Raw genomic sequence first — 17,584 nt, forward strand, 5'->3', positions numbered from 1 at the left:
CTAACATCCATCTTCTCTCTTCACACAGGTATACACTCCCTCTGCTTGCTGTCTCCTGCAATACATTCAAATGGTGCAACTTCCTACCTCTGATAGCTGTCTCATCTGCTGCAATAGACTCTAATGGTATACACTCCCTCTGCTTGCTGTCTCTTGCAATACATTTAAATGGTGCAACTTCCTACCTCTGATAGCTGTCTCATCTGCTGCAATAGACTCTAATGGTATACACTCCCTCTGCTTGCTGTCTCCTGCAATACATTCAAATGGTGCAACTTCCTACCTCTGATAGCTGTCTCATCTGCTGCAATAGACTCTAATGGTATACACTCCCTCTGCTTGCTGTCTCCTGTCATCTGCCACTCTAGCATCTAGCAACATATTTTAATGTGCCTGCATAATGATTGGTATAATTCATTTGTTGCATTGTACGTTTTACTCACTGTTTGATGTATACCCATGACTGTGGTCACTCTAGATATTATCTTGGTTAAGCTGTTATAGCATATAGATGTTGCCAGCCACAATGTGTTTGATCATTTAATCACCCCCTGGTGTGCTGGCCCCAACTGCCAAATTATCCCCACCCTGGTCCCACAATCCATCTCTTCTGACCCAGCAGTCTGGACTATAAATTTAGAAACATCCTTAGGGGTGCACGCAAGTGGGGGTGCACGCAAGCGTCACGAAGATAAGCGTCATGATACAGCAGTTATTTCATGGCAGTTAGTCAGGGCAGGAGTCAGGTAACCCACACTCTGTTCTCCCTTCTATCCATGTGCTTTATTCCTATCCTCCTATGCTCCCTTGCAATCCACATTCACCGCCCAATCCCCCCTCCACCACGACTCATATACATCAGCTCCTCTCTCCTTCCCTCTCCCATGTACAGCTCCCATGCACTTCTCAAATTCCTGAAAAACCTCAGCCCATCTTGCCCAAACACACTGCACAAAAAAACTTAATACACTTCCAAAAACTACTTGCTTTTTATCTTCCTACTCCTATTGATTTCGGGGGACATCTCCCCCGGCCCCCATCCCCCAACCTCAACCGCTACCCTACCTCATATCAAAACCATACTAACCTTATTAATATTACTTGCACTCCCTCATCTCTCTCTTTCAATTGTGCCCTTTGGAATCCACGGTCTGTATGTAACAAGCTTCCTTTCCTGCACAACTACTTTCTGAACAACTCTCTGAATCTGTTGGCCCTCACTGAAACCTGGATCCAGGACTCTGACACTGTCTCCCCTGCTGCCATTTCCCATGGTGGCTTACAATTCTCCCATTCCCCAAGACCCACAAACAGACCTGGTGGTGGAGTCGGCATACTCTTGTCCCCACCATCAGGTGGTCCACACCATCAGGCTCTTTCGTCCCCTCTCCCTCAGAGTAGCGGTCATATACCGGCCCCCAGGCTCACCCACCCACTTCCTGGACCATTTCTCTGCCTGGCTGCCGCACTTCATGTCCTCAGAACTCCCAACCCTTATCCTGGGAGACTTCAACATCCCCATTAACAGCCCCACTTTCACATCTGCATCCCAGCTTCTATCACTAACCACTTCTCTAGGCCTCTCACAGCTCTCAACCTCTGAAAAACATAAAGACGGTAACACCCTGCACCTGGTCTTTGTCCGGCTCTTTTCAACCGCCTACCTAGATAACTCACCGCTTTCCCTCTCTGACCACAACATTCTATCCTTCACAATTCCTCGCCCACCCCAGCACTCTCCTACCTACCACACATACAGAAATCTACATGCCATTAACCCTCATACACTTTCAGACTCCCTACACTCATCGTTGTCCCCAATCTCTTCTTTTTCCTGTCCTGATCTGGCTTTACATAACTACAACGACACTCTTAGAAGCACCCTAGACCAAGTAGCTCCCCTCACCCTCAGAACCTCCAAACACAGAGTGAAACAGCCCTGGCTCACATCGCAAACCCAATTCCTCCAGCGATGCTCTAGGAGTGCTGAACGCTTATGGAGGAAAACACGCACACCAGAAGACTTCATACACTTCAAATTTATGTTAAGGACCTATAACTCTGCCCTTCACCTCGCCAAACAGTCCTACTACACCACCCTGATCTCCTCACTATCCAACAACCCCAATAAACTTTTTAACACCTTTCACTCCCTCCTCAGGCCAAAAGCACAAGACCCTATCACAGACATTTGTGCTGATGATCTGGCTTCCCACTTTATAGAGAAAGTAGACAATATTCATCATGAAATCCGTTCCTTGACACCAAGTGCAATGACTCCCATCCCTCCCTACATCTCCCCTGGCTCACTCTCCACATTCGATCCCATCACAGAAGAAGTCTCCAAGCTCCTCTCTTCTTCTCGTCCGACTACATGCACTACCGACCACATTCCATCTCATCTCCAATCTCTCTCTCCAGTCGTCACAACTCAACTAACTACAATCTTTAATCTCTCCCTCTCCTCTGGCATTTTCCCCTCCTCCTTCAAACACTCTACCATTACTCCATTACTAAAAAAACCCACCCTCGACCCATCCTGCACAAACAACTACAGACCGGTCTCCAATCTCCCCTTCATCTCAAGACTCTTGGAGCGCCTTATCTACTCCCGCCTTACCCGTTATCTCTCCACTCACTCCCTCCTAGACCCTTCACAGTCCGATTTCCGCCCCCTACATTCGACAGAAACTGTACTCATCAAGGTGACCAATGACCTTCTGACAGCAAAATGTAACGGTGACCACTCTCTGCTCATTCTCCTCGACCTTTCTGCAGCTTTTGACACGGTTGACCACCCTCTCCTACTCTCTAGGCTCCAGTCACTAGGCATTAAGGACACTCCTCTTTCCTGGTTCTCCTCCTACCTTTCTGACCGCTCCTTCAGTGTTCTGTTCTCTGGCTTCACTTCATCTCCTCTTCCTCTCACTGTTGGGGTACCTCAGGGCTCTGTCCTTGCCCCCCTTCTCTTCTCCCTCTACACAGCCCCAATTGAACAGACCATCAGCAGATTTGGCTTTCAGTACCATCTTTATATTGATGACACACAACTATACACGTCATTCCCTGACCTTACCCCCGCTGTACTACAGAACACCACTAACTGTCTGTCTGCAGTCTCCAACATCATGTCCGCTCTCTATCTGAAGCTCAACCTCTCCAAAACTGAACTTCTTCTGCTCCTGCCTTCTACTAACCTCCCTAAATCTGACATTTTCCTCTCCGTGGGTGGCACCATAATAACGCCCCGGCAGCAGGCACGCTGTCTGGGTGTTATGTTTGACTCCGATCTCTCCTTCACCTCCCACATACAATCTCTTGCCCACTCGTGCTGCTTACACCTAAAGAACATCTCTAGAATCCGCCCTTTTCTCACCATAGAGACAACAAAAACCCTCACTGTCGCCCTAATCCACTCCCGCCTGGACTACTGCAATGCTCTATTAATTGGCCTCCCCCTTACTCGACTTTCCCCTCTCCAGTCTATCCTTAATGCAGCAGCCAGGGTTGTCTATCTAGCTAATCGTTACTCAGATGCATCCGCTCTTCGCCAGTCATTACACTGGCTGCCCATTCATTACAGGATACAATTCAAAGCACTTGTTCTCACCCACAAAGCTCTCCACAGTGCGGCACCCCCTTCCATCTTCTACTCCCTCATTTCTGTCTATCGGCCTAGCCGACCGCTGCTCTCTGCAAATGACTTTCGACTAACCTCTGCACTAATCCGTACCTCCCACTCCCGACCCAAGACTTCTCCCATGCTGCGCCAATCCTCTGGAATGCTCTACCCTTAAGATATTAGGACCATCCACAACTTGCATAGTTTTAGGCGCTCCCTCAAAACACATTGTTCAGAGTGGCCTACCACATTAACTAATCAAAGTCATTTTATGTTTGTGTGTGTGTAGCCCATTCACTATCTCCATCTATCCCCCACCCCCTAAAGATGGCTGGACCATCATTGTAAATACATCATTGTAAATACACATCCGTGCTTTGTATCTCCGCCACCTCATTGTAGATTGTAAGCTCTCACGAGCAGGGTCGTCTTATTTTGCTTTATTATTGTATTGTTAACGTTGTTACCTATGACTGTTGTGTTTGAAACTGTTAAACTGTAAAGCAGGGGTCCCCAACCTGTAGCTCGGGAGCCACATGTGGCTCGCGATCCCATGAATTGTGGCTCGCGGCTGTCTGTGAGCTTGGTGAATTAGCTCCAGTTATAGCAAACAGGTATGAAGAGCACATCTGAAAATTGAGAATTTTGTGAGCAGCCCTGCACAGAAGAGCAGATCTGGACACACATATACTGGTCTTAGGGGTTTTGAGATGATTTAAGTATGGTACGAGGAGGTGTTTGAAGCTGGATGTGACAGTGTCTTGGGAGTGCTTTATAGGAGAATACTGAATGGGGTATTGTAGGAACCCCTGGATCTTTGTATACTGCTTTAGGGTGGTTGATTTTTGTGGAAAAGCTTTGGTTGCCATTATGCCTGTAATGGGGCTTTGGTTACCATTATTGTGAGGGGGCGAGAACTGAATGTGGCTTGCGACCCTCTCTCAAAGCTGGATGTGACTCACGACCCTCTGTCAGAGCTGAATGTGGCTCTCAAGGTCAAAAACGTTGGGGATCTCTGCTGTAAAGAGCTGCAGAATATGTTGGCGCTATATAAATAAAGATTATTATTATTATTATTATTATCCTGTGTTGTTTTTTTGACAGTGGAATATAGGTTTGCTAAAACTACAAACCAGGCTACTTACATCTACGTTGACAAATTTTAAAAAAAGTTGTGGCTCTTGGAAGATGAGATAAAAACTAAGTTAAAAAATTTAAGTTTGGCTGCATCATTAAGGGGTTAAACATACTTTGCAGAGCCCTGGCATGAGCAGTGAGGAAAACCACACGTCGAATATGAAATGTTATCTCATTCCAACAAATACGTACACATTCATCTGGTCTTCAGGAGCTCCACCAATGAACAGGTCAGTGTCTAGGTTAAGACCATCTGTACCTGATGGACTCTCTCCATTCACATGTGCTTCTCCGTCCACAGACAACATACCGCTACGCCGGTTACGGTTTACCACGAGCTGGTGCCATTTGCCCGGTTCCACAGGCACTTTACTAGTAATTATTCCAGTTCCAGACCCAGTATTAAACCTGACAAAAAACACAAAAACAAGGCTTAGACTTGGGATTCAGTTTGAGGACACAGTGGAATGGGAAGCATAGAAAATCCGAATGAGATATTGTAGCATGTGACGGTAGACTTTACCGTACAGTGCACAGTACAGTGGTAGCGTCATTTTAACATGGGAGAATAAAATAAAAAGCTGAATCACAAGGATGGTTTATCCACCTACCTAAGCTCGACAAATCCGTTCACCACCGCCAAAGAGATAAAATCCTTTCCTCGAACCTGACCATTGTACATAAGAAGACCGTTCTGCTCCGAAGAGCGGAACTCCATGGCTATGCGTACAGTGTGATAAGCCTTCATCATCTTAAATGCCAGGTAAGACTTGCCTCCGAATCCAGGAATAAAGTAATGAATATCTACAAAAGGAATGTTCGCAGGTGAATATGTTGTTCTGTACGCATTAAAAACATAAAGGAGTATTTAGTAAGGTTGTGTCAGCCGGCTTCTGCTATTCATTGGTGACCACCACTTGTACTGTTTTTAGGTCCTCTGTTTTTTTTGTACATTTGTGTTATGTCTACTTTGTGGGGAAGTCACCTACACATGTCAGTTTAAAGGGAACCTATCACCTCCCCAGGGCCTATTAAAGGGAATCGGTCACCTACTTTTCTTATATAAGCTTCGGCCACTGCCATTAGGGGCTTATCTACAGCATTCTGTAATGCTCTAGATAAGCCCCCCATGTAACCTGAAAGATAAGAAAAACAAGTTATATTATACTTACCTGGGGGGGCGGTCCGGTCCGATGGACGTTGCGGTTTGGGTCCGGTGCCTCCCATCTTCATACGATGACGTCCTCTTCCTTGCTTCTGTCGTGGCTCCTGCGCAGGTGTACTTTATCTGCCCTGTTGAGGGCAGCGTAAAGTACTGCAGTGTGCAGGCGCTGGGCTTCTCGGACCTTTTTTGGCACCTGCGCACTGCAGTACTTTGCCCTCAACAGGGCAGATGAAGTACACCTGCGCAGGAGCCGCGACAAAAGCAAGGAAGAGGACGTCATCGCATGAAGGTGGGAGGCGCTGGACCCAGACCGCGACGTCCATCGGACCGGACTGCCCCCCTCCAGGTGAGTATAATATAACTTGTTTTTCTTATCTTTCAGGTTACATTGGGGGCTTATCTAGGGCATTACAGAATGCTGTAGATAAGCCCCTAATGGTGGTGGCCAAAGCTTATATACGAAAAAGTAGGTGACAGATTCTCTTTAAGGTACAAGAGCCACCTTCTGCAGCAATAAGGCTGCATTCTGTGAAGGTGGCTCTTATGTGTTTGATCCCTAATAACGCTGAAATATTCACTTTTATAAATTGTGCGCCATACCTGTATTGAGTCCGGGGGGGGTACGTTTTCTCTCCCTGACTCAGCCGCCTCGCAGCCGTCCATCATCCCCTCAGTGCACCGCCTCCTTTGTGTTTCCTCACGCCACCGTCGCCTGTGCGGTGCTCTGATTTTTCGGGCATGCGCCGTGTGCGCTGCCCTGGAACTCACATCAGCTGATGTACTGATCTCGAGCCTGCATGTAGCGGAGCCCCGAGATCCCGCCCTGCAGTGTTATGATTTATTCACACTGCGGGGCTGGGAATCTGGCGCTGTGCGCAGGCGCGATCTACTTACATCACTTGATTTAAGTTCCAGGGCAGCGTGCACGGCGCATGCCCGAGAAATAATTGCAGAGCGCAGACGCCGGTGACGGCACAAGACAGAAAGGAGGTGGCGCCCGGTGGGATGATGGACGGCTGTGAGGCGGCTGAGTCGGGGAGAAAACGTACCCCCTGGACTCAATTACAGGTATGGCGCGAAATTTATAAAAGTGAATATTTCAGCATTCCTAGGGATACTAAACATAAGAGCCACCTTCACAGATTGCAGCCTTAGTGCTGCAGAAGGTGGCTCTTTTACCTTAATAGGCCCTGGGGGGGTGACAGGTTCCCTTTAAAGGGGGTCTCTCATCCCCAAAAATCAATATTAAACAATCTAAAAAGTGATATAGAGGACTTAGCCCCTATAAAAATCAAGCTGGTAATACTGTGCTTGAGGAAAATACGCTTAATTTGCATGCAAATAAGGGGGCTTTGGTGCACCATTGGTGTGACAGAGTTTGGTGCACTGTTATGCTTCTTCATATTGCATATTGAGTGCTTCTCCCCCCTTCTGGATGACATAGACTGAGCACTGTCTGAACTCAGCCAGGAAATACATGCATGCGCACTAACACTGCTTGAACCTAGCCGCTTGTGCATGTTTTCAGCGCCTGGCTCTTCTCTGCGGATGCTGCTCCCTACATGGCCGGGAGTCTTTAGTGTAGCAAGTGGCATTTGAAAAGAAGAGCTAATGAGGAGAATGTGCCTGCCAACACTATGTGTGGCCGGGCTCAAGCAGTGTCAGTGCACATGCGCAAACATGCAGATTTGAGTTCAGACAGCGCTCACTCTTGGAAGCAAGCACTGTTAATCAGAATTCGGGGAAAGGATTTCAATGGGCAAAATGAGGGGGTGTAATTGTATGGTGAACATAAGGCCACTCCAAGGGTGCACCGAAGCTCCCTCTTTTTGCACGCAAATTAAAAGCATTTTTCTCAAGCACTGTACTATTAACACAGTGCTGGTGTGATTTTTATAGGGGCTAAGCCCCCTATATCACTATATAGATTGTGGGTGGGGGACAGACTCCCTTTAAACCATTGGTATATCTGATTTTTGTTATGGAGACATTCGCCCCCTCAGCAATCAAAATATGACGTTATATTCTTGCTATAGCACTGGCGGACACAGACAGAAAAGGGCCCCTGTACAAGAACAAAATATGGGCCTTTTGCAGACCAACAGCTCTTAAAATGCAAAAATGCACCTGCTTTGAAGGTAAAAATGGGCCCCCTACATCTTGGGCCCCTGTGCGGTCTATTATTTGGAATAATAAGTCACTGAATTAGTTTGGATTAACAATACTTTGTACATGTTTTAAAGACTAATTCATAACCTATTACCGTACTTGATTTTTTTATTTATTTTTAATATTAATGTTAGACCGAGGCAAGGACGACAATTCCCCATACTGAATTATTACTGCATAGTTTTAGAAGCAGAGATTTGTGAAAGATTACGAAAACATTTGCCTCTTTTGCATTTTAATAAAGTCGTGCATAACACATCTCTCATATCCTTTATGCAGGGGAAAAAAAGCCGTAATCTTACTATGGAAATCTCATAATATTAACACATTGTTTGTATAGGGCTTCAAAAATACTGATAATAATATTACAAAACTCAAAGACATTAAAACCATTCATTGGTCTTTTGGTCTAATATTAGGTTGCTTTTATGGATTCAATGAAGATATTTGCACATACAGTTATATGAAAACGTTTGGGCACCCCTATTAACCTTAAGCTTAATGTTTTATAAAAATTGTTTTTTTTGCAACAGCTATTTCAGTTTCATATATCTAATAACTGTTGGACACAGTAATGTTTCTGCCTTGAAATGAGGTTTATTGTACTAACAGAAAATGTGCAATCTGCATTCAAACAAAATTTGACAGGTGCATAAGTATGGGCACCCTTATCATTTTCTTGTTTTAAATACTCCTACCTACTTTTTACTGACTTACTAAAGCACTTTTTTTGGTTTTGTAACCTCATTGAGCTTTGAACTTCATAGCCAGGTGTATGCAATCATGAGAAGAGCTACTTACTTAAAGTGGCCACTTGCAGGTTGTTCTCCTGTTTGAATCTCCTCTGAAGAGTGGCATCATGGGCTCCTCAAAACAGATTATTGAACATAGTTGTTCAGGGGAAGGATACAAAAAGCTGTCTCAGAGATTTAACCTGTCAATTTCCACTGTGAGGAACATAGTAAGGAAATGGAAGAACACAGGTACAGTTCTTGTTAAGGCCAGAAGTGGCAGGCCAAGAAAAACATCAGAAAGGCAGAGAAGAATGGTGAGATCAGTCAAGGACAATCTTCAGACCACCTCCAGAGAGCTACAACAGGAGTGTGGGAACCACAGAAAAACACGACCAAAAAGTCTTAAATAGTACACAAGAAAATGTATTATTCCATTAAAAAACAGTTTAAAAATACTAATACAGGACACAATGGAACCAGGTGGAAAGAATGTGCATACAGCAAGCAAAGTGTATTGACAAATATATAAATAGATCTGAATGTGATCTTGTTTCCTGGTCTGCACATCAAGGTTTTGCACGGTTGCACTTTGCTTGCTGTATGCACATTCTTTCCATCTGGTTCCATTGTGTCCTGTATTAGTATTTTTCAACTGTTTTTTTATGGAATAATAAATTTTCTTGTGTACTATTTAAGACTTTTTGATCGTGTTTTTCTGTGGTTCCCACACTCCTGTTGTAGTATTTGGTGATGACTAGTCGATAGTAAGTCCTATGAGAAACAACTAATAACAAATGATGAGCAATCAGTGACAAATATGTTGTTATATACCACTTTTTTCTTTCTAACCTCCAGAGAGCTGCAGCATCAACTTGCTGCAGATGGTGTCACTGTGCATCGGTCAACTATACAACGCCCTTTGCACAAGGAGAAGCTGTATGGGAGAGTGATGCGAAAGAAGCCGTTTCTGCAAGCACGCCACAAACAGAGTCGGCTGAGGTATGCAAAAGCACATTTGGAGAAGCCAATTTCTTTTTGGAAGAAGGTCCTGTGGACTGATGAAACCAAGATTGAGTTGTTTGGTCATACAAAAAGGCGTTATGCATGGCGGCAAAAAAAAAACAGCATTCCAAGCAAAACACTTGCTACCCACAGTAAAATTTGGTGGAGGTTCCATCATGCTTTGGGGCTGCGTGGCCAATGCCCGCACTGGGAATCTTGTTAAAGTTGAGGGACGCATGGATTCCTCTCAGTATCAGCAGATTCTTGACAATAATGTTCATGAATCAGTGACAAAGTTGAAGTTACACAGGGGTTGGATCTTTCAGCAAGACAATGATCCAAAACACCGCTCCAAATCTACTTGGGCATTCATGCAGAGGAACAATTACACTGTTCTGGAATGGCCATCCCAGTCCCCAGACCTGAATATCATTGAACATCTGTGGGATCATTTGAAGAAGGCTGTCCATGCTCGGCGACCATCAAACTTAACTGAACTGGAATTGTTTTGTAAAGAGGAATGGTCAAAAATACCTTCATCCAGGATCCAGGAACTCATTAAAAGCTACAGGAAGCGACTAGAGGCTGTTATTTTTGCAAAAGGAGGGTCTACTAAATATTAATGTCACTTTTCTGGTGAGGTGCCCATACTTATGCCCCTGTCAAATTTTGTTTGAATGCAGATGGCACATTTTCTGTTAGTACAATAAACCTCATTTCAAGGCAGAAACATTACTGTGTCCAACAGTTATTAGATATATGAAACTGAAATAGCTGTTGCAAAAAAACCAATTTTTATAAAACATTAAGCTTAAGATTAATAGGGGTGCCCAAACTTTTTCATATAACTGTAACTTGTCTGTTTTCTAGGGTAAAAACAAATTACAAGCTTATTATATTAGCGGCCTGCATCTAATACTACTAGCTGACCATTTTTGCTGGATTGGTTTTAACCAGAAGTAATAGTAGCAGAGTATATGGTGCCGTTTGACTATCTTCTGTTAATGTATTCCTTAATGGGATGTCAGATTTTAAAGGGAATCCTGTCACCTCTAAAAGCACTATTTACCTGTAGATATGGGGTAAATCTACAGATTAATAGCGTCACAATGCTGTCCAACCGCCTTACTAATGGGGTGGCTACTGGGTAAAAATGAACTTATTTCCTCTTGGGAGCCGCCGGCTTTCAGTCGTGATATATACTGTAAGTGGCGGCTGAAAACACCCTGACACTTTGATTGACAGCCAGCTCTGCAGCACATCTGTGCACAGCAAGCTGTCACTCATAATGTTGGGGCCTGTTTACAGCTGGCACTCAGAGTATAGTGAATGATGACTGATGTTGCTCCCTGTGATGACTGAAAGCTGGCAGCATCTGAAAGTAATAAGTCAATTTTCTGCAGATAGTTGCATTTTTAGTACAGTTGGCCGCACAGCATTGGAATCCTATTTACCTGCAGATTAACCCTATATCTAAAAGGTAAATAGTGTTTTCCGAATTTACAGGTTCCCTTTAAAACAACAACAAAAAAAACACACTATTCCTCTCTCCAGTCCCCAACTTATTTTGGCACAGAAGATCCCATCAGCCTTTGTTTAATGGTGGCAGATACATTACTGCTCCAGCCAATTCGTGGTCTTGACTGTCATAGGTTGAAATACTGGCATCATGGCTCTCATCGCCAAATGTTTTTGCCACTAGTATGGTATAGGCCTGCTGAGACCACTTGTTGGCTGCAATCGTCATGTGTCGGCCACTGCTGTAGCATCTGTACTGGATTGAGGTGGGGTATTAGAAAGTCGAGAACTGGGTTTTTTTGGTACTATATTTGCTACGTTTTGTTTTTTGTTTTCAAATTTCATAGCAAATCACTAGGATAAACAACAGTATTATGATCAGTGGGTGTTCAACCTCATGGACCCTGCTGTTCACAAAACTACTGAATAATTGGCTATTCCCTGTACAGTGGGGCTCCAATACTTTCCAATTGATTGGTCAGTGGCAGATATTGTAATTATATATGTTAATTTACAACTACTCATCAGTAGTAAAAAGAAAACGGGAGACCAAAGAGCCGTTGGCTGTATACCATCAAGAATGACATGGGAATAAATATCAACCAATTAAAAGAACCTGTGGATAACCGGGTAGCATGGAGAGATCTGGTCTACAAGTATCCAAGGGTCAGACACAACTGTATGGATAGCATCAAATATTGACTACAGCAAGAAAACCCCTTTCAGCATCCCCTTTACTAGACCTTTGTACTTACTTTTTTCACAGACCGCTCCACCCTTTCCTGCTGGGCAGCTGCAAGTAAATTCCTTTCCATCATCCTCACAGGTGCCACCATGCATGCATGGATGGGAATCGCAGGGTCGGGTTGGTTTCTTAGCAGGTAGAGGACCACGGGATGGTTTCCGTCTTGGTGTAGGTGGTGCAGTAGTCATTGGCCTCTTGGTGGTAGTAATTGGCCTTCTAGTAGTCATTCTCAGTGTAGTGGCTGGGTGTTGTAGGAGTGGAACAGGAGTGGTCTTCACAGTTGTTGTTAATTTCGGTGTTGTAGTGGCCACGTTTGTGGTAGGCAGAACTGGCATTGTGGTTGCTGCTGCTGTGCTGGTCGTTGCCATGATGCTGGTAGTTGCTGCTGTTGTTGTAGTCGTTGTGACCATAGCGGGAACCCAGTCTAAGTAAAAAAAAAATCATAACTTATTAAGATTTATTAAGTCATTAAGGACAGATCTATACACATTTGATGATTGACCGGTCAATCTGAAATCAGTAGGTTCAACCAACTTGATTCCATGGGCATAGACACCATTAGACTCAACTGTTCTACAGACTCAAAGCTTGGAATGCTAACTTTGTAAGACACTTTTTCTCTGTGTATTTCCATAATGGATTGGGCCAATGGTCATGCTAAAGACGTCTCTTTCCCTACACAACATTCATTTTTTAAGGCCTCAGTTACCATTTCTACCTGCATATTTCTGTTTCTAATATTCAGTCTTTAAGCTCTTGTTTAGGAAAAATAAAGAGACTAAATCAAGAGATAAATTAGATAAAATTAGGAATACAAATAAAGAAGGGAATATTATACTAAATCTTGTTTGTATTTCATTTCATCTCTGTGATATCCCTTTTACAAAGTAGTTTCCTGTCCTGGCCCAGTACAACAGAAGGCGGGAATACCACCAGTGGAGCATTTCCCAACCATTCTAAGATGTTAGAGTTGTATCTGCATTGTCATTTCCATCACAAAAGGGGTTAATGAGAATACAAGAGGATTGTAAATTTGCAGTTGCATGGCCAAACTCCTATCTCAGTGTGCCGTTATTTCTCTGGACACCATAGCTTGACCTTTCCATTGGAAAGTATTTCAGCCGGCACTGGCCAACATCTCATCAGTGAGATTAATGTCTCTATATGCATTCATTTGTTAAGAGCCAAGGGACAAAATATCACGTCTACAATGAGAAACGGAAAGTGCAAATATTGACATTTCGACATTATGAGGGTTCGAGAGTTAAGAAGAAAGCAGAACAATGTACCAGGGATCTCACCAAAGTCCAAAAACTTCACGTTGTCCTGAATCGGCTTCTTGACTGTGATTGCCTTCTTCTTGGCGCTCTTGAGTCTTGCCAGTAAAGCTTTCTGCACGTCCAAAGCAGTTAAGCTCGTTGCTATATTAGAGAAGAGGAATCAGTGTGGCCCAACTGTATTATACCAACATTAAACATCAGAGAGCGCTCCCAATTACCTCATATACATGCACCAGCTGCCCAACGCAAAGTGAGAACATACTGTAATGCTGCACTTGTGGTGGAACGGCTCCCTGAGGACTATCCGCGCCGTGACGGAGAGATTAGAGCTAGCCAACATTACGCCTCTCCTGTTCTAGAACATGCTTATTTTTTTCGCAGTCAAAATAATTTCCCTCTACGAAAACCAAGATATCCTAAATATTTAGCCAAGCGATGAAATGTTACATCTTCTCACCCTACGATCAACACATACTATTTAGTTACGATAAAACGTCCTCCTGATGTAGATGTCTCAGTCTAATCAGACCCCAACTGAGTGAGGTTTTCTCTTTGATAGGAAGATAAACCGTATAAGTGATAAAGTGTTGTTAGAACACGACCTTTTGTGCTACATGTACTTTCTATACTTTTTTGCATTGTTTTTATTTATTTTTTTCATATCACAGTATTTCTTATAAATAAAAAATAAATTAGAAATCTTGCAATTTTCACACTGACCACTATGGTTTTTTAGACTCTGCTTCCTGTCCTTTCAGAAAGAGTTTACAGCAGTTTCCTTATAATCAGAGGCAGGATTACAATGACAGGTAACACCTCTATACACAGCTGATAACACAGGGTCCACCAATTATGATAGACGATGTAACCGCTCCCCTTCCCTTCATCATGACCTATGCCCACGCTCATTAGATGCCTCAATACAAAAGATAGGGTCATTGCTGCTCATGTACATGTATTGTTTCCTGAAACAACAGGAAGTTAGATGCTAAAACTTCCCCATTGGCCAGTGTGAAAATTACATGATTTCTAGTTTTTATTTTTAGCATAAAATTGTGACATGGGAAAAAAAATAATTGCCAAAATTAAAAAAAAAAAAAAAAATATATATATATATATATATATATATATATATATATATATATATATATATATATATATACACAGTACAGAGCAAAAGTTTGGACACACCTTCTCATTTAAAGATTTTTCTGTATTTTCATGACTATGAAAATTGTACATTCACACTGAAGGCATCAAAACTATGAAATAACACATGTGGAATTGTATTCTTAACAAAAAAGTGTGAAACAACTGAAAATATGTCCTATATTCTAGGTTCTTCAAAGTAGCCACCTTTTGCTTTGATGACTGCTTTGCACACTCTTGGCATTCTCTTGATGAACTTCAAGAGGTAGTCACCGGGAATGGTTTTCACTTCACAGGTGTGCCCTGTCAGGTTTAATAAGTGGGATTTCTTGCCTTATAAATAGGGTTGGGACCGTCAGTTGTGTTGTGCAGAAGTCTGGTGGATACACAGCTGATAGTCCTACTGAATAGACTTTTAGAATTTGTATTATGGCAAGAAAAAAGTAGCTAAGTAAAGAAAAACGAGTGGCCATCATTACTTTAAGAAATTAAGGTCAGTCTGAAAAATTGGGAAAACTTTGAAAGTGTCCCCAAGTGCAGTTGCAAAAACCATCAAGCGCTACAAAGAAACTGGCTCACATGAGGACTGCCCCAGGAAAGGAAGACCAAGAGTCACCTCTGCTTCTGAGGATGTTTATCTGAGTCACCAGCCTCAGAAATCGCAGGTTAACAGCAGCTCAGATTAGAGACCAGGTCAATGCCACACAGAGTTCTAGCAGCAGACACATCTCTACAACATCTGTTAAGAGCAGACTTTGTGCAGCAGGCCTTCATGGTAAAATAGCTGTTAGGAAACCACTGGTAAGGACAGGCAACAAGCAGAAGAGACTTGTTTGGGCTGAAGAACACAAGGAATGGACATTAGACCAGTGGAAATCTGCGCTTTGGTCTGATGAGTCCATATTTGAGATCTTTGGTTCCAACCAACGTGTATTTGTGCGACGCAGAAAAGGTGAACGGATGGACTCTACATGCCTGGTTCCCACCGTGAAGCATGGAGGAGGAGATGTGATGGTGTGGGGGTGCTTTGCTGGTGACACTGTTGGGGATTTATTCAAAACTGAAGGCATAATGAATCAGCATGGCTACCACATCTTGCAGCGGCATGTTATTCCATCCGGTTTGCGTTTAGTTGGAGCATCATTTATTTTTCACCAGGACAATGACCCCAAACACACCTCCAGGCTGTGTAAGGGCTATTTGAACAAGAAGGAGAGTGATGGGGTGCTGCGCCAGATGACCTGGCCTCCAGTCACCAGACCTGAACCCAATAGAGATGGTTTGGGGTGAGCTGGACCGCAGGGTGAAGGCAAAAGGGCCAACAAGTGCTAAGCATCTCTGGGAACTCCTTCAAGATTGTTGGAAGACCATTCCTGGTGACTACCTCTTGAAGCTCATCAAGAGAATGCCAAGAGTGTGCAAAGCAGTCATCAAAGCAAAAGGTGGCTACTTTGAAGAACCTAGAATATAAGACATAATTTCAGTTGTTTCACACTTTTTTGTTAAGTATATAATTCCACATGTGTTAATTCATAGTTTTGATGCCTTCAGTGTGAATGTACAATTTTCATAGTCATGAAATTACAGAAAAATCTTTAAATGAGAAGGTGTGTCCATACTTTTGGTCTGTATATATTTAAAATAAAAATCTGATTTAAACAATAGGTTATTTTTTTGATGACACATTCTTTTTAAAAAGGCCAATATCTACTACACTTACAGTACATCCCACTATATGCTAATATGTCAGACTCGCAGGAATTGAGCACCAAGAGAAATTGGTGAACCGCAGATTCCCTAACCCTACCACAGTATATCAATGTGCAATATATATATATATATATATATATATATATATATATATATATATATATATATATATATATAATCTATTCTTACTCTTCATATGCTTGTCAGCCATACCAGATGGCATTTCTGCATTGGAGTTGGGCAGAGAATAAATGTATACAAGAGATACGCAATATGAATAATACAACAATATTATATTTAAAGGGGTTGTACATATTGATATATTACAGGTCCTCCTCCATTTTTCAGACTGTGCAGCATTCCTGTTCTCGTAATAGACTCCTGATAGGAAGATCATGTGACCAGACCTGTCCATCAGCCTCCTCCAATAGAAAAACAGCTTATAGCATATGTGCTATGATTGTCATTGGAGAAGACTGATGGACAGGTCTGGTCACGGGAACCTCCATCAGCAGCAATTGGGAAAACAGGAGATCTTTGAAGGAGGTCACAATACTAAGTGCAGGAGGAGAACCAGCAAAACATACAGAAGTAACGTGGTATGTACCGTGAGATGGAAAATAAAGTGGACAACCCCTCTAAATATGATAAAAACAATTATCCCGGTATAATATAGATATCAGTATCTAAAATAACAAACCTGGATCAAAATGAGCCTCCACAATGGCTCTGATGGAGTTGCTTGGCCCCAGGTCCCGTACACGGATGCTTCTGAAGTCCCTCTTCACTTCTGAATTTCGGAGAAGATTATCCAACTAGAGGAATGAGGAGACAGGATTGCCATTAATTGAGCAGGACATCTAATGTAATAATCCACGTAAGAAACTGGCCATGAATTCCAAGTGCATGCATTAAGGATTATAGGAGTAGTAGTTCTGTAAGGGATACCATATTAAGACTCTTTTTTTTAGCTTCTACAAAGGAGTATGTTCTTTCCTTGACCTGTTCTTGGAGAACAGAATTACAAGTAAGACAATTTGAGAAACTGGTATGATTTCCATAAAATGTTCACTGCCTCCCTGCTAAGGGAACAAGAAGCAAATTGAGTACAATTCAGTTCTTTCTCCTTTGGCACTGGGAAAATTGCAAAAATACCCCCAAAATAACTCAGGCATTAACTAATGTGTTTTTTCTCTCGCCATCATGTTCTGATGTTCACAACAGTACAGAAAAGACAGAGTTCAGATGACATTATGTTTGACGGAAAGACAAAAAATGCCGTCGACGCTAATACATAATACTAATATGTGTGTTTCTATCAGAGATGAACAAAAAGATTAGCAGGACCCTGGT

General features: G+C 42.8%; 1 protein-coding gene across 16 annotated transcripts in view; it reads right to left on the minus strand.

Moving 5' to 3' along the window:
• Positions 1-17,584, minus strand: part of AGRN (agrin) — a 487,688-nt gene that overhangs the window by 52,137 nt on the left and 417,967 nt on the right. For 11 of the 16 annotated variants that reach the window (XR_013213195.1, XR_013213196.1, XM_077250009.1 and 8 more), the window contains 5 exons: positions 16,932-17,046; positions 13,382-13,513; positions 12,103-12,516; positions 5,371-5,563; positions 4,952-5,167 (listed from right to left, as the gene is read on the minus strand). Coding sequence is in view for 14 of the 16 variants with exons in the window: in XM_077250009.1 (XP_077106124.1) it covers positions 4,952-5,167; positions 5,371-5,563; positions 12,103-12,516; positions 13,382-13,513; positions 16,932-17,046 (1,070 nt within the window). In the remaining 2 variants the exon portion in view is untranslated. The remainder of the gene's footprint in view (positions 1-4,951; positions 5,168-5,370; positions 5,564-12,102; positions 12,517-13,381; positions 13,514-16,931; positions 17,047-17,584) is intronic. The other 5 variants (XM_077250008.1, XM_077250011.1, XM_077250019.1 and 2 more) reach the window with 1 other exon arrangement.

This window comes from Ranitomeya variabilis, chromosome 4 (genome assembly GCF_051348905.1).
Source record: "Ranitomeya variabilis isolate aRanVar5 chromosome 4, aRanVar5.hap1, whole genome shotgun sequence".
In the NCBI taxonomy this organism is placed as follows: domain Eukaryota; kingdom Metazoa; phylum Chordata; class Amphibia; order Anura; family Dendrobatidae; genus Ranitomeya; species Ranitomeya variabilis.